Here is an 18,205-nt window from a genome sequence, read left to right as displayed (position 1 = left end):
CCAACGTCATCTATCTATCATTGAGTAACTTGATTCGTTGGTTTCTTAAATAAACACCAGAGTCCAGGTAACAAGGACACAACTGTTGCTTGATATAACCATCATCCCAAACCTTTTAAAACTTAGACCTTCAGCAAAAAAATACAAAAACCCCCACAAAAAACACTAACTGATTAACCTGTTATATGTTCATGTTACGAAAAAAAATAATTCAGCAAAAAGAAGAAAACTGCAAATGACTGAATAGTTGTTTTGTTTTAATAATGTTTTGACAATAAATTAACTGTTTACTGGTCATGGAAAAGTGGACAGAGATATATCGGACAGTGACAGTGACTCACAGTTCCAAGGGCTCCTCAGGGTCCGCCACAAAAGAGGTCTCCTGCATCTTGTCCGCCAGCTCTCGTGTCTCCTGCTCCAGTTTCTGTCTGGCTCTCGCTGCTGCTTCTTCTCGCTTCTGGAACTCCTTCTGCCTGGAATCGGACAGAGACAATGATCACAGATCACAAGGATGCAAGGTAAATGTGTGTGTGTGTGTGTGTGTGTGTGTGTGTGTGTTGGGGACGCGCACGCGTGTGCGTGTGTGTGTGTGTGTGTGAGAGAGAGAGAGAGAGAGTGTGTGTGTGAATGAATGTACGCGTGCATTCGTGCGTGAGCGAGTGTGTGCGTGTGCGTGCGTGCGAGTGTGTGTGTGTGTGTGTGTGTGTGTGTGTGTGTGCGTGTGTGTGTGTGAGAGAGAGAGAGAGAGAGTGTGTGTGTGAATGAATGTACGCGTGCATTCGTGCGTGAGCGAGTGTGTGTGTGTGTGTGTGCGTGCGAGTGTGTGTGTGTGTGTGTGTGTGTGTGTGTGTGTGAGAGAGAGAGAGAGAGAGAGTGACTGATGTCCGTTTTTCAAAGCTTATTGATTCTATCCATTAGTCCATCATTCAGTTCTTTTCGTCCATCCTCTCTCTGTATAAGTCCACCGACCAGCACATCCTGACCCCTCACCCCCAAAGTAAAACAACAACTCAGAACTTGCACCCACTTCACCACAATCTCCCAACACCCCCCCCGAACTCACTTCTTCCATGCCCTCATCGTGAGGATGATGGCAACGAAAGAACCGACGAAGATGAGACTGGCGACGACGATGACGGCAATCTCAGCCTCCCCCATGACACTCTTGGTCTCCACCCGTACCCGGGTAGGGGGCTGGGTGACGGGTATGAGCTGCACGCTCTTCAGGTTGAACAGGGAGTGGATGGCTGCCGCGTTGGCCGTCACTCTCCTGCACACAGGACGGCAGTGGTCAGTGTTGATCTGGGGGAACTTCGGTGCACTGTGTGCTATGTAACGATAGATGGGAACTTGTGTGCATTGTGTGCTATGTAACGATAGATGGGAACTTGTGTGCACTGTGTGCTATGTAACGATAGATGGGAAGTAGTGTGCATTGTGTGCTATGTAACGATAGATGGGAACTAGTGTGCACTGTGTGCTATGTAACGATAGATGGGAACTAGTGTGCATTGTGTGCTATGTAACGATAGATGGGAACTAGTGTGCACTGTGTGCTATGTAACGGTAGATGGGAACTAGTGTGTGCACTATGTGCTATGTAACGGTAGATGGGAACTAGTGTGCATTGTGTGCTATGTAACGATAGATGGGAACTAGTGTGCATTGTGTGCTATGTAACGGTAGATGGGAACTAGTGTGTGCATTGTGTGCAATGTAACGATAGTGGAAAACAAGCTGAACTGCGTATTAATGAACGAAAGGCGGCATCCTCGTGAACTTGTTGAGAAACACTGGCGCACAGCTGACGTTTCAAACAACGTCCATGATATGGGGAAGAGGAAAAGAAAGAAGACGAGGATGAGGATGTGATGTTGCTGCTGACGGCGAATACTGGTGATGGTGCAAAAGAGTGGTGGCAGCGATGGTGGAAGGTGAGGCAATGATGATGACTATTTTCATTATTAATTTGACGATAATGATGATAGCAACAAAGACGACGACAAGTCTGAAGACGGCGAAAAGCCAGTAACCGTGGTCGAAACCATTATCATAATGATGTGACTGCACTGGAGGCAAGAACAGGCATCCTTCACATAAGGACAACGGGAATAACAAATACGAAATCAGCAGAATTCTAGAAAGGAAAAAGACAACAGAAAAACAGATTGTACTTTGATGTCCTTAGCCGGCCTTGATGTGTCGAGAGGTCTACAAACGTATCACACGTGTACAGCCCTAAGTGTTTACGATGATTCACTATGGTCGTCAACAGAAGGACAAGCTGCAGGAGGGAACGGAAAAGGGAACAAACAATCTGTCACTCTTCGCATCTTGAAACAGATATAACAAAGTAGCAAAGAACACTAGCAGAAAGAGAGAAAGACTCACAGACAGGCACACACACAGACAGACAGGCTAGCAGAAACAGAGAAAATCAGGACACCCACACCCACACAAATTCGTAATGTGAATATTAATAAGTGCCATCATCATTACCACCACCACCACCACCACCACCATCATGACTTCAGACTGATTAATGATTATTTCTCGTTTATTTACTGATACAGTATCACAGTCTTCCGCATAATCATCATCGTCTTCGTTTTCATCGTCATCATCATGATCACCACCACCGTTCTTTCTCTGTTTCTGGACCTTGCGATTGGAATGAACTTCCTCTTTCGCTTCGTCAAGTCTCCACACTCAGCTCTTTCAAGTCTGGCCTTAAAACCCACCTCTTCCCAAAATAGCTTCCCTTGCCTGCCCTTCCTTGTCTTTAGTTTCTACAGTTTTAGAGTTATGCATGCGTGTGAATGACTGGTGCGAAAGCGCTTTGATTTGTCTCTGCACAAGATCCAGCGCTATATAAATACCATTATTATTATTATAGTTTGTAAATATTGTATTAGCTTCATCGTATACATTGCCTCTCTCACATTGCTAGGTATATTGTTATTGTTGGCAATGTCGTAATCATAGTCATGATGATCATTATCATCAGAATCCCTTATAATAACATATGTGCAGACCTGCTATCAATCTATTTTGTTTGATTGCTTATTTATTTGATTATTTATTTGCTTACCTATATCTCCCTGACTATCAAATGATGTATTTTTTCTCTTAACCAAAAGAAGCTACTTACTCATTAACCGTTGAATAGGGTACTGGCTTTCCTTCGTTATCAAAGGCATAGAAGTAGATGTCGGATCTGCAAGATAATCAGGCAGCATATACATATACCTTGTATAGGCACTTGAATACACACTTGTGCGCGCCTTTAACCACACACATTTTTATGTTGTTTATCTCTCACATACTGTTATCCACACAAGAACATACAACTGAATGAAAAACGGGAGGAAAAAACTATATAAAATTAAATGAGGGCAGGATGAAAAAATGTACAGGTTCACTAATTTAGCATCAATACAGATCATTTTCACTTCATTTGAATTGACATTTTACACACACACATACATACACGCACACACACATACACGCACACACACACATATGTACGCCCCAGGCTCCTGCCTTATTTGGAATGCGCGCACACACACACACACACACACTGACACACACGCATACACACACACTGGCACACACACACTCACACATTGGTACACACACACACATTGGTACACACACACACACACACACACACACACACACACACACACACACCTCTCTCTCTCTATATATATAATTATATGTATGTATCTATATAAATAGATAGATAGATAAATATACAAAGTGTTCCAGTACTGACTTGCTAATGTCCACTGTAGTGCCTTGGTGAGGTTCCACTTTGTCCAGTTGTACCGTCATGTCGAGGATGTCTGACAAATTCCTGAAACATGGAAAGCGGACTTGGGTGAAAGGAAAAAAGAAAGCACATACATGTACGTGGGAAGAGGAGGAATTTTTGTTTAATGTCCCGTCACACATATCGGTGATTGAAGACATTTTGTTAAAGTATTTATGAATACATCTGAGTATTATCGGTTAGAAGGGGTGGGAGATGTGGATGAATGGAGGGTTGGGGGAAAATGGGCAAATGAGGGTAAGAATGTGGGTGAAATTTGGAAGAAAAACAAAACAAACAAAAAAACCCTCTAAATACAGTCACAGGAAATTACTTAAAGGACTTCGTAAAAGAGAAGTCGTTAAACTGACAAGCGAAACAACTGATAAAGAATGCAAAAAGTCAAAAACATCAACGTTCTCAGTCACTTGTGAAGACACACTTTCGTGTACAAAAGGCTTCATCAAGCTACAGTGAAAAATTATATGCTCAATTGTCAGGTTACTAAAGCATATGCACTTGACATTAGAACAATACTTGGTCCGTAATGAATTTGATAATAGTCTGAGAGCTAAGCTCAGAATTGGTTTGCGAATCGGACCAAAGTCTGAGAGAGTCAACTGACGAGGTTTTAGACTTGAATTCAAGCACCTATAAAAGTCTCTTTACGTGGGAAGAGAAAGGAGATCCATGATATATATTTGATAAGAATCATCATTCCAGAACTGTCGACACAGGCTTCACGTTTAAGACAGAAACCAAAGGAAATGCCCAATAAATATATTCTACTATTACTACTAGCAGTGGTAGTTGTAGTGATAATAGTAATGATGTCGTCGGTAGTTGCAGCTGCAGCAGTGCAAGTGAGACATTAGAGAGCAGAAAGTTGCAACATAGAATGAACGATATGGTTATTTTTATTTAGCAGTGCCTATAATTTTGCGCTTACACTTTGGTATGCGGCTTCATTTCATCTATCAGGTAAAAGGAGCGGTGCCAATGATTTTGCATTTTGACGCTGGTGTGCACTCTACGTGTCTGTCAGGCAGCCTGCAATAGGAGCAGTACAAAATATACTGCACTCAGACGTTGGTGTGCAGTTTCACTCTCTCTATCAGGCAGTTTGTAAAAGTATCAGTGCCAATAATTTTGCACTCAGACGTTGGTGTGCAGTTTCACTCTCTCTATCAGGCAAAAAGTAGCAGTGCCAATGATTTTGCACTTAGACGTTGGTGTGCAGTTTCACTCTCTCTATCAAGCAGTTTGTAAAAGTAGCAGTGCCAATAATTTTGCACTTAGACGTTGGTGTGCAGTTTCACTCTCTCTATCAAGCAGTTTGTAAAAGTAGCAGTGCCAATAATTTTGCACTTATACGTTGGTGTGCAGTTTCACTCTCTCTGTCAGGCAAAAAGTAGCGGTGTCCAAGATTCTGCACTCAGACACTGATGTGCAATTCCTCTCTATCAGGCAAGCGCGTTGGGTTACGCTGCTGGTCAGGCATCTGCTTGGCAGATGTGGTGTAGCGTATATGGATTTGTCCGAACGCAGTGACGCCTCCTTGAGCTACTGAAACTGAAAACTATCAGGCAGTCTGTAAAAGTAGCAGTGCCAATGATTTTGCACTCAGAAACACACGTGGAGTGTCATTCTGTCTGCCCATGAGACAGTCTGTCAACGTACCTGAGGTAGAACTGTTGCTGCTGACGAAAGTCACTGACGGTGATGTTGGCTACCAGCCCAAAGCGGTCACTGTCGGGGACCACCACGATCTGAAAACAGTCATACAGGTCTTCAGGAGGAAATGTTCTTGATGATGATGATGATGATGATGATGATGATGTGTGTGTGTGTGTGTGTGTGTGTGGTCGCGTACGTACGTGCATGCGTGTGTGCGTTAGCGCCTATGTGAGTGCATGCGTGCGTGTGTGCGTGCGTGTGTGTCTGAGAGAGAGAGAGATAGATAGATAGATAGATAGATAGAGAGAGAGAGAGAGAGAGAGAGAGAGAGAGAGAGAATGAAACGAAACAAAAGAATTGTTTTTTTCAACGGTACAAAGCACAATAGCATCAATGACTACTTGTACCCCGCCCTGGTGTACAAAATCAAGAAAGAAAAGCTCACACACAAAACAAAACAACGGAAAGAGAAAATGGAGGTAGGGAAAAGAGAGGGACAGACAGAGATGAGATAGAGACAAAATAGTGACAAAGAGGGAGACAGATAAACAGAGAGAGATATAGAGATACAGAGAGAGAGAGAGAGAGAGAGAGAGAGAGAGAGAGAGGAGGGAGGGGGAGAGTAGCCCTCACTGTAAGTTCAATACTGGTCGACAAACACTTGGTGTCGCCGCCGGCTGCGGATCCAGCACACAGCCCCTGGTTGTCTGTGGCGTTCACCCACAGCTTGAACTGTTCGCCGCTCTGTCGGCCCCCCATGGCCACCCGTGACGTCACCTCGCCCTCGGCGGTGACGTAGAAGGTGGCGGTGTCGCCTCCCGTGGCGGAGTACACGACGCCTCCGTTGGTCCCGGCGTCCGGGTCTATGGCCTGTGAACATTGCTCGGTCTGTCCTTTCATCTGTTCGGCACTTGTTGTTACTGCTGCTGCTGCTGCTGTTGTTTATGTTGTTGTTGTTTTTTGTTGTTGTTTTTGTTGTGTTTTTTGTTGTTGTTGTTGCTGCTGCTGCTTCTGTTGTTGTTGATGTTGTGTTGTTGCTGCTGCTGCTGGTGCTGTTGTTGATGTTGTTGCTGCTGCTGCTGCTTCTGTTGTTGTTGATGTTGTGTTGCTGCTGCTGGTGTTGTTGTTGTTGTTGTTGTTGGTGTTGTTGTTGTTGCTGGTGTTGTTGTTGTTGTTGTTGGTGGTGGTGGTGTTGTTGTTATTGCTGGTGTTGTTGTTGTTGTTGTTGTTGTTGCTGCTGCTGCTGCTGGTGTTGTTGTTGTTGTTGGTGGTGGTGTTGTTGTTGTTGTTGCTGCTGCTGCTGTTGTTGTTGATGTTGTTGTTGTTGTTGCTGCTGCTGCTGTTTCTTTAGTTTTTGCTTTTGTGTGTTTGTTTAGGATTGGAGGTTTGAGAGAGAGAGAGAGAGAGAGAGAGAGAGAGAGAGAGAGAGGGGGGGTTGTTTCGTTTCGTTTTGTTTGTGTGGAGTCAGTGGTGGCTTTTTCTCACAACTGGTAGTCGAGCATTATGATAACAGCATAAACAAACCCCGAACACTTAAAAAAATACACAATGGTCAGCCTAAAAATGTGTAAGTAAAAGTGGTAACTTTACGATTAAAAAGGAACACATACCAATATAGACAGTAAAAAAAAAGTAATAAAACAGCTGTAACGCAACGAATGATAATAACAACAATGACATAAATCATACTGCGCCCACATACCTCTGTAGCTTACTTTCGATCTCTACTCATATAAAAAGTTCATACTCGAATGTTGATTCATGAGTGCTGACAATACCTCGAAGAAGGAAACATTCCCAAAGTCAGCGCTGTTTCTCCTAACGTGGTCAAGCATGTACAGTATGGTACAACCTACCCTTCTCTGTCCACCACGTGGATTCCCCAGTTCACTTTTTAATAGTCTCTCAAAACACAAGGTGCGTGTGCAGGTGTGTTTGTTTGCGTGTTTGTGTGCACACAAGCTTGTTCGTGTATGCTCGATGCATGTGTAACTTTGTTTATGAATGCCTATGTATCAATATATGTTGTTGTTTTTTGTAAAATGCCACGGTCTCCCTGAGTGAGAGGTGTGAACGTTAATCTGCCTTATTAGTATTATCATCATTGTTGTTATTCTTCTTCTTATTATCAATATCATTATTAGTATTTTCATTATCATCATTATCAGTATTGTTATTGTTTTTATCATTATCATTATCATCATCATTCTTCTTATTATTATTACTATTAAAATCAACATTATACCTGCAGTGTTGTTACCACCGTGGAGGCGGGAGCAGTACTGGGAATACCGAACAAGTTGGAGGTGACGTCAAAGGTGGGTGGGTTGTCGTTGACGTCATCCACAATCACGCGGATTTCAGCCTCGTTGCTAAGTGCTGGAAGATAATCAAACCGGACCCTTGCACACTTAGGTCTGATTTAAAACAAACTGATTATGTTCCAAACATACAGGGAATGAAAATTTTCTTCTTCTTCTGATCATCATCATCTTCATCAACGCAATTAATTTTTTTTTTCATCGATAATAATTATGTTTATGCAACTGCCGTTGTAACTGTAATACCACTGTTATAAAACGAATAGTCCATTTGCTGACTGACTGATATCTACGATAGAGGAACGTGTTTAATATTCGGTTAACTCATCATATCACATTACCATGAATACATCCCCCCTCACTCTCTCTCATGAATACACACGCACACACATACACGCACACACACACACATACACACGCGCGCACACACACACATACGCACACACACAAACACAACAATAACCCCTCCACACACCACAAACGCACACACACACACACACACACACACACACACACACACACACACACACACACACACCAACATCTCACTCCCTCACACACACACACACACACACACATCCACCAACACCTCAACTCCCTCACACACACACACACAACACACACACACACACACACACTAACACCTCAACTCCCTCCCAGACACACACACACACACACACACACACACCTCTCAACTCCCTCCCAGACACACACACACACACACACACACACCTCAACTCCCTGCCAGACACACACACACACACACACACACACACACGCACATACACACAGCCTGTTCACCTCTCCTCCTCCTTCCCGCGGACAGAGACAGGTCGTGTGTCAGCTGCACGGTCACTGTCATGGTGTACTCCGCCCTCCGCTCCCTGTCCAGGGACCTCTGGCAGTACACCTGTCCCGTGCCGGCCACTATGCTGAACACACCTGCACACCGCGAACACACGTGACACCTGCTGTTGATTGACTGGTTGATAGGGAAACTTACCACATTGCACCTATCATTGTCAGAGAGGGCTTTTGATTGATTGGGAAACATACATTGCCTTGGTCAGAGAGTGTTTTTGATTGATTGATTGATTGATTGGTAGGGAAACTTACACTGCCTTGGTCAGAGAGTGCTTTTGATTGACTGATACCCCCGAAAACGCAGTATGGCTGCCAACATGGCAGGGTAAAAACGGTCATACACGTAGAAGCCCACTCGTGTACATACGAGTGAACGCAGGAGTTGCAGCCCACGGAAGAGAAGACGACGACGAAGACTGACTGATAGTGAAACTTACATTGCACCTATCCTTGGTCAGAGAGTGCTTTTGACTGATCGATAGGGGAACTTACATAGCCCATGTCCTCGGTCACATTCTCCTTCCACCCGTCCTTTTGTTTGTTTGTTTCGTGTGCTTTTGTTTTTTGTTGTTGTTTTTTGTTTGTTGTTGGTTTTTTTTACTCTGCTCTCAAATTCCATCAACTTTTCTCTCTCTCTCTTGTTTTTCCACATGCATTCTCTCCACCCGTCCTACTGTTGTTTTGTTTGATTTTTGTGTTTTTGATTTCGTTATTTTACTCTGCTCTCAGACCCCACCCAACCGCCACTCCCTCCCCATTCTCTCTCTCTCTCTCTCTCTCTCTCTCTCTCTCTCTCTCCCACGAATACTACATGATCAACTGTCATTGATACATTGTCAAGATGTATCAATATAAATCTGCATTTGAAATTTGTCATTTTGTCATGGCTCCAGGCACGACTTGGTGAGGACAGCGTCATTCATCAGACTGACTGACACTGTGAAAAGAAGAAGAAGAAGAAGAAGAAGAAGAAGAAGAAGAAGAAGATGATGATGATGATGATGATGATGATGATGATGAAGAAGAAGAAGAAGAAGAAGAAGAAGATGATGATGATGATAATGATGATGATGATGATGAAAAAGAAGAAGAAGAAGATGATGATAATGAAGAAGAAGAAGAAGAAAAAGAAGAATGACCTTTATTGGAACAAACCATTTCACTCCAAGACCCTCCCGCACACACCTGCAATGTCCTGGCCGTGCAGCCGATATGTGACGGGCACACCCGCTCCCTCGGCGTTGCTGTTGATGTCCAGAAGCAGGAAGGGGGGTGGCTGGTTCTCGGGTACCACGGCTGCGTACCGCTCCTGCTCCAGCTTCACTGAGGTCACTATCACCGTCAGCTGCGAAAACATCAACCAGTGTGTGTGTGTGTGTGTGTGTGTGTGTGTGTGTGTGTGTGTGTGTGTGTGTGTGTGTGCGTGCGTGCGTGCGTGTGTTCGCGCGCCTGAGCATGTATTCAAATGCTAATTCGGATAAACGTACTCAAACCGTCTTTTTCAGTTCATTTTATTCTTCATTGTACTTAATGGATCATTATCCTTTTCCGTAATAGAGAAAGATGCACACCAAATTAACTGGGAAAGATGCGCACCATTTACACTTTATTTCTATCTTCATCACTTGCTTAAATGAGGATGAATCTTATGAACGATCACTGTTTACTGCGAGAAGTGCACTCTCAATATAATGGACTAATATTGATCAGCATTTACCTTGTTCTCAAGATGTGGAGTTGGTTTACTGTGACCTACACACTGTATACATTTGGTGTTCGTTACTCTCGTTATATGTAGTGATTATCGTGCCGTACACACTCAGTACATGTAACTGGTGTTCGTTATTGTCGTTATGTGTAGTGTTTATCGTGTCCTTCACTCTCAGTACATGTAACAGGTGTTCGTTATTGTCGTTAAGTGTAGTGGTTATACATGTAACAGGTGTTCGTTATTGTCGTTAAGTGTAGTGGTTATACATGTAACTGGTGTTCGTTATTGTCGTTAAGTGTAGTGGTTATACATGTAACTGGTGTTCGTTATTGTCGTTAAGTGTAGTGGTTATACATGTAACTGGTGTTCGTTATTGTCGTTAAGTGTAGTGGTTATACATTTAACTGGTGTTCGTTATTGGCGTTAAGTGTAGCGGTTATACATGTAACTGGTGTTCGTTATTGTCGTTAAGTGTAGTGGTTATACATGTAACTGGTGTTCGTTATTGTCGTTAAGTGTAGTGGTTATACATGTAACTGGTGTTCGTTATTGTCGTTAAGTGTAGTGGTTATACATGTAACTGGTGTTCGTTATTGTCGTTAAGTGTAGTGGTTATACATTTAACTGGTGTTCGTTATTGGCGTTAAGTGTAGCGGTTACACATGTAACTGGTGTTCGTTACTGTCGTTAAGTGTAGTGGTTATACATTTAACTGGTGTTCGTTATTGGCGTTAAGTGTAGTGGTTATACATGTAACTGGTGTTCGTTATTGTCGTTAAGTGTAGTGGTTATACATGTAACTGGTGTTCGTTATTGTCGTTAAGTGTAGTGGTTATACATGTAACTGGTGTTCGTTTTCGTCGTTATATGTAGTGGTTATCGTGCCGTACAATCTCAATACATTTAACTGGTGTTTCCTAATTGTCGTTAAGTGTAGTAGTTATTTACACTTAACTGGTGTTGTAGTTATTTACACTTAACTGGTGTTGTAGTTATTTACACTTAACTGGTGTTTGCTATGTGAAGTGGTTATCGTGCCCTACACTCTCAATACATTCAATTGGTGTTCGTTATTGTCGTTACGTGTGGTGGTTACCGTGCCGTCCGAGTAGTACTGCGGGTATTCCAGGTTGACCACCCGGATGGTCAGGTGGTAGGTGGTGGTCTTAGTCAGCTCTCTGGTCACTGTCAGGTCACCGCTGTCCTTGTCCATGGTGAAAACATCGTCCTCGTTCCCCCCTGGTGCACACACCGTGCGATGGTTAGCTCTGCGCGCGCGCGCGTGTGTGTATGTGTGTGTGTGAGAGAGACAGAGAAGAGAGAGAGAGAGAGAGAGTGTGTGTGTGTTTGTGTGTGTGTGTGACAGAGGGCGGAAAAGAGAGAGAGAGAATGGAAGATCACGTGAGCATGCGGGAGAATGAGATAGACATCCAACCAGAGCGAGTGAAAAAACCAAGAGGGGTTGAGGGGCTGGGGGGAGGGGGGTAAGTTATAAGAACATATGTGTTTATCTCAGGACACACCACGCCTCCCCACTAACCACCCACACAAAACACATAAAACAATAACCGCAAAATAACCGGACAATACAAATGAAATAAACAATCAAGCATCAACTGCTGCTGCAATCACCCGTGGTTGTGTTACTTCCACCACCACCGTCACCATCAACAACAGTAATAAACAAAAGCGGCGATGAAAAAAGAATGAGAAGCAGGAGAAGACAAAGGAAGAGGAGTGGAGAAGAAGAATAAGATTCTTCTTCTTCTTCATTCGTGGGCTGCAACTCCCACGATCACTCGTATGTACACGAGTGGGCTTTTACGTGTATGACCGTTTTTACCCCGCCATGTAGGCAGCCATACTCCGTTTTCGGGGGTGTGCATGCTGGGTATGTTCTTGTTTCCATAACCCACCGAACGTAGACATGGATTACAGGATCTTTAACGTGCGTATTTGATCTTCTGCTTGCGTATACACAAGAAGGGGGTTCAGGCACTAGCAGGTCTGCACATATGTTGACCTGGGAGATCATAAAAATCTCCACCCTTCACCCACCAGGCGCCGTCACCGTGATTCGAACCCGGGACCCTCAGATTGACAGTCCAACGCTTTAACCACTCGGCTATTCCGCCCGTCGAAGAAGAAGATGAAGAAGAAGAAGTTTCAGTTTCACTTTCAGTTTCAAGAACGTGTCAGTGCGTGCGGACAGATGCAAACACGCTACACCACAGCTGCTGTTAAAATGAAGTAGAAGAAGAAGAAGTAGAAGAAGAAAAAGAAGAAGAAGTAGAAGAAAAAGAAGAATGCAACAACTCAAAAGAAGATCAGCAACATCAGCAGCATCAACATGAATACCACCACCACCATCAACAACAACAATAACAACAAAACTACCGCCACCAATAACAACATCAACACCACCACCACCGCCACCACCACCAACAATAACAACATCAACACCACCACCACCGCCACTACCACCACCACCAACAATAACAACAACATCAACACCACCATCACCACCAACACCAACAATAACAACAACACTACCGTCACCAATAACAACAGCACTACCACCATGACCACCACCACCACAGCCACCACCACCACCACCAACAATAACAACAACATCAACACCACCACCACCACCACCAATAACAACAGCACTACCGCCACCAATAACAACATCAACACCACCATCACCACCACCACCAACAACAAGTACACAAGCCCACTTACCAACAATGGAGAAGTTATAAGAGCCGAACCCTCCGGACACGTTGACGGGTAGCAGGGTGCCGGCAGGGGTACCCAGCACCAAACCCACCGTGCTGGGCTGCAGGAGCACCCGGGGTAGCACGAGGGACAGGTCGTTGACCAGGATTCGAACCCGGGCCGTGGCGTTCAGCGCCGGGGAGCCCAGGTCGTGTGCGTCCACCGTCAGGTCGAAGGTCCGCTCCGTGCTGTAGTGCAGAGCGCGGGACGTGTAGATCACCCCGGCTGCCGTCACACACCGCACGTCACGGGGGGTCAGTGACTTCATCATGATCACATGCCGGTGTGACGTCTCAAATGCCCCGCCCCTCCCGCCCCTTCCGTAGGTCCCCTTCTTCAATGAATTTATACAAGGCCTTTTCTTTATTTATTTTATAAACGTCTTGAAGTTGTCGGAAAATGTGTTTTCAGTTGTGAATGCATTTCCTTTCTTATTAAAAAAAAAAAAATCGTTTAGCACTTCAAAATTATTCTCTTATAAAACTAGCCAGTGATGTGATACATAGTCCGATAGGCTACTAACGGTGAACTGATCCTCTCTCTCTCTGTCTCTCTCTGTCGCTCTTCCCCTCCTCACTATGTACGTCTTTCTCTCTCTTCTACCCCTTATTTTTTCTTCATTAAAAAAACAATCAGACTACTTCACCTGTCGACGCTGTGCTACGCCCGACAGACAGACAGAGAGGCAGACAGACCAACAGACAGACAGGCAGACAGACAGACAGACAGGGAGGCAGACAGACAGAGAGGCAGACAGACAGACAGAGAGGCAGACAGACAGACAGAGAGGCAGATGGAGAGGCAGACAAACAGACAGAAAGGCAGACAGACAAACAGACAGAGAGACAGACAGACAGACAGAGAGGCAGACAGATGGAGAGGCAGACAGACAAACAGACAGAGAGGCAGACAGACAGAGAAGCAGACAGACAGAGAAGCGGACACTGGCGCACTGCTCACAGAACTCGTTGATGTAGAAAGGCAGGGAGGTGAGATCGGTAGAGCCGTCAGACATCAGCTCATAGAGCACCTGTCCGTTCAGACCCGTGTCCGCGTCCGTCGCCGTCACGTTCTTCACCTGCACACCACACCCTGTCGTGTCACACCTGTCTCTGTGTGAAATTCGGTTTGCTCTCCCCAGGGAGAGCGCGTCGCTATACTAAAGCGCCACCCTTTTTTTTTTTTTTTTTTCCCCCTGCGTGCAGTTTTATTTGTTTTTCCTATCGAAGTGGTTTTTTTTCTGTAGAATTTTGCCAGGAATAAACCCTTTTGTTGCCGTGGGTTCTTTTACGTGCGTTAAGTGCATGCTGCACACGGGACCTCGGTTTATCGTCTCATCCGAATTACTAGCGTCCAGACCACCACCCAAGGTCTAGTGGAGGGGGAGAAAATATCGGCGGTTGAGCCGTGGTTCGAACCAGCGCGCTCAGAATTCTCTCGCTTCCTTGGCGGACGCGTTACCTCTAGGCCATCACTCCACTCCACTCCACTGTTGTGGTTGTTGTTGTTGTTGTTGATGAGGATGATGTTGTTGTTGGAGTAGAAGGACTAGTAGCAGAAGTAATAGTAGAGTCGTCGTCGTCGTTGTTGTCGTCGACGTCGTCGTAGTGGTAGTAGTTGCAGCAGTAGATGTTGTAGAGGTGGTGGTGGTGGTCTTCTTCTTCTTCTATTAAATATTATCATTATTATTAGTAGTTCTCTTTCATGTATTTATCTATGATTTATTTATTTATTTACCTATTTCCTTTTATTTTATCTATTTATTTATTTATTAATTTTTTTTTGTTCCTTTGTTTGTTTCGTTTTGTTGATATATTTTATTTTATTTTTATTTTTTTAAATTAATTAATTAATTATTTTTTATCTATTTTATTTATTTATTTATTTAATTTTTTTTTCTCAAGGCCTGACTAAGCGCGTTGGTTTACGCTACTGGTCAGGCATCTGCTTGGCAGATGTAGTGTAGCGTATATGGATTTGTCCGAACACAGTGACGCCTCTTGAAGATACTGATACTGATACTGATACTTCTTCTGTGCTGTGGGCTGCAACTCCCATGTTCAACTGTATGTATGGGTGGGCTTTCACATGTTTAGCTGTTTTTACACCGCCTTGTAAGCAGCCATACCCGTTTTATCGGGGGTGTGCATGCTGGGTGTGGTTTTGTTTCCATAACCCACCGAACGCTGACACGGATGGATTACATGATCTTTAACGTGCGTGTATTTTCTGAATGCGTGTACTTAAAACGGGCCTTCATTAGCAGGCCTGCACATAACTCGACCTGAGATATCCGAAGAATCTGCACCCGTAACCCCCCAGGTGCGCATAAACTGGGGATCGAACTCAGGAAACTCGGACGAGAATCCAGAGCGAACACGCGTGACGCTTTCGGAATGCAGTTTTGTGCGTGCGTTCATATGTGTGTGCGTGCGTGCGTATGTTTGTACGTGTGTGTGCATATACGTACGTGTATATGTGTGCGTACGTGTGTGTGTGTGTGTGTGTGTGTATGTGTACACGTGTGTACATGTGTCTGCGTGTGTGCGAGCAAGTATATGTGCGTGTCAAGCGCGTGTTATTATGGTTTTAATAGGTTTGACAGGTTTGGAATGGCCATCAAATAAACTGGAAAACGATCATTCTTATAACACACACACACACACACACACACACACACACACACACACACACACACTCTCTCTCTCTCTCTCTCTCTCTCTTTCTCACCAGAGTGGCTGCAGGTGCCTTCTCATCCAAGTAGCCCACGTAGAGTTGCTCAGAAAACTGAGGGGCGTTGTCGTTGACATCCATCACTGTGATATGAACAAGTGCCCGCGAGCTTCTGGAGGGAGACCCTCTGTCACGAGCCTGCACACATACAGGAAAATGTGTTTGAAACTAATGAGTTCGTCATAAGCAAGGTACTTGTTTTGGAAGTACTCCAACCTTTACAAAGGCATTTCAGTTTTCAGTTTCAGTTTCAGTTTCAAGGAGGTGTCACAGCATGCGAACTGACCCATACGCGCTACACCTGCTGTAACATAAAAAAATAGAGGCAGCTGATGCTGGACCTTCGTATAAACCCAATGCGCAGACCAAGCCTTGAGATCCTATTCTACGTTTGTGAAAAACATTGGAATAGAAATGAAAAAAATAAAACAATCAGACAAAATGAAAAAAAACAACCGTAAATACATGTACAATGAAATATAGCGAGGGAACGAAAGGCAGACGGCAAACGAAGAGCAAGGCAAGTCTGAAGGAAATGACAGAGGAATGGACACACACTGAGCTTTCGGAACACAGCCGGACTTGAACCACACCTGACGGAGAGAATATGTGTGTGTGTGTGTGTGTGTGTGTGTGTGTGTGTGTGTGTGTGTGTGTGTGTGTGTGTGTGTGTGTGTGTGTGTGTGTGTGTGTGTGTGAGTGTGTGTGTGTGTGTGTGTGTGTGTGTGTGTGTGTGTGTGTGTGTGTGTGTGTGTGTGTGCAATGGAAGGCGACACAACACAGAACTAAATATGAAGCAGGTACCCTGCGTTAAAGCTAAGACAGAACTGATATCTTATAGAGGTTACTTTCAATAAAAATGATAACGAAATTATGAAAAGATTAGTTTCGAATTAATGTTTCATCTCTGTGTGTGTGTGTGTGTGTGTGTGTGTGTGTGTGTGTGTGTGTGTGTGTGTGTGTGTTGTGTGTGTGTTGTGTGTGTGTGTGTGAGAGACAGACAAGGGAAGATAGAATGTGTGTACGTGTGTGTATGTGTGTGTATGTGTGTGTATGTGTGTGTGTGTGTGTGTGTGTGTGTGTGTGTGTGTCGTCCTGTGTGTGCGTGTGCTATCAGACTTTTATGTCACTGAAAGTTTGTAAGTTTCCATGATTGCTGACACAAAAAAGGAATAAAAAGAAAGAAACGAAAGAACCAGTCAAACTCAAACCTCCCCAAACCACTGCCCTGTCAATGATCGACAGTGACAAATTCTGGATCACACACACACACACACACACACAAACACGCGCAAACAAAAAACATAGTGACGTATACTGCATAAGATACATACACACACAAACGCGCGCACCTACACACACCTACACACACACATATGCACACAAAAACACACAAATAAAAAAACAACAACAAAAAAACAATGTGACAAATGCTGAAGAAGACACACACACACACACACACTCTCTCTCTCTCTCTCTCGCCCCCACGCCCACACCCTGATCACACAGCAGACAGCACGTGCTGACTGACCTCCACGTGGAGAGTGTAGGACGACCTGGTCTCCCGGTCCAGCGACTGGTTGAGCCACAGTCGCCCCGTGGTGCCGTTCAGGCCAAACACACCATCTGCGTTCAAACCTTCTTCACATCAGTGGACACAGCGTGAGGATGAACTGATATCCAGTGGGTGAGTGTGTGTGTGTGTGTGTGTGTGTGTGTGTGTGTGTGTGTGTGTGTGTGTGTGTGTGTGTGAGTAAGAGAGAAAGAGAGAGGGGAGAGAGAGAGAGAGAGAGAGAGAGTGTGTGTAAGTGTGTGTTTGTGTGTATACGTGCGTACGTGTGCGTGTACGTGTGTGTGTGTGAGTGAGTGAGTGTGGGTGTGTGTTTGTTGTGGTTGGTGTGTGTGTGTGTGTGTGTGTGTGTGTGTGTGTGTGTGTGTGTGTCTGTGTACGTGTGCGTGTGCGTGTGCGTGCGTTTCCTATGTGGTTGCCCCGAAAACAGAAAAATTGCGGCTTGTGCGGCGGTTTAAAAACGGCTACAGATACAGACAGAAGCAGAGAGAGAAACATAGAAAGCGAGGGGTGGGGATGACAAAAATCAACACGAACACACAGTTCACGAGACAGATAACTGGTTTCTCTTAACAAAGAGGAAGTGAATGTGTGCACAGATATTTGCCTCTATTCATATGTATTTCGCTGTGCATCAACCCATATTGCTATCATAGTAACTAATATTTTGCCACCGATATGTATATTAACCAACCAGCAACAACGAAAAACAACCAAAACACGCGGCATATGAAACA

General features: G+C 44.4%; 1 protein-coding gene across 5 annotated transcripts in view; it reads right to left on the bottom strand.

Moving 5' to 3' along the window:
- Nucleotides 1-18,205, bottom strand: part of LOC143279593 (protocadherin Fat 4-like) — a 99,850-nt gene that overhangs the window by 11,429 nt on the left and 70,216 nt on the right. For all 5 annotated transcript variants that reach the window (XM_076583667.1, XM_076583668.1, XM_076583665.1 and 2 more), the window contains 14 exons: nt 17,430-17,524; nt 15,896-16,036; nt 14,126-14,243; nt 13,130-13,390; nt 11,484-11,626; nt 9,862-10,021; nt 8,614-8,754; nt 7,737-7,870; nt 6,125-6,361; nt 5,495-5,583; nt 3,779-3,859; nt 3,152-3,217; nt 1,064-1,270; nt 342-473 (listed from right to left, as the gene is read on the bottom strand). In XM_076583667.1, the coding sequence (XP_076439782.1) occupies nt 342-473; nt 1,064-1,270; nt 3,152-3,217; nt 3,779-3,859; nt 5,495-5,583; nt 6,125-6,361; nt 7,737-7,870; nt 8,614-8,754; nt 9,862-10,021; nt 11,484-11,626; nt 13,130-13,390; nt 14,126-14,243; nt 15,896-16,036; nt 17,430-17,524 (2,005 nt within the window). The remainder of the gene's footprint in view (nt 1-341; nt 474-1,063; nt 1,271-3,151; nt 3,218-3,778; nt 3,860-5,494; nt 5,584-6,124; nt 6,362-7,736; nt 7,871-8,613; nt 8,755-9,861; nt 10,022-11,483; nt 11,627-13,129; nt 13,391-14,125; nt 14,244-15,895; nt 16,037-17,429; nt 17,525-18,205) is intronic.

This window comes from Babylonia areolata, chromosome 1 (assembly GCF_041734735.1).
Source record: "Babylonia areolata isolate BAREFJ2019XMU chromosome 1, ASM4173473v1, whole genome shotgun sequence".
NCBI lineage: Eukaryota > Metazoa > Mollusca > Gastropoda > Neogastropoda > Buccinidae > Babylonia > Babylonia areolata.
The sequence above is the reverse complement of the archived record's forward strand: the minus strand, read 5'-3'. Positions and strand labels throughout refer to the sequence as shown.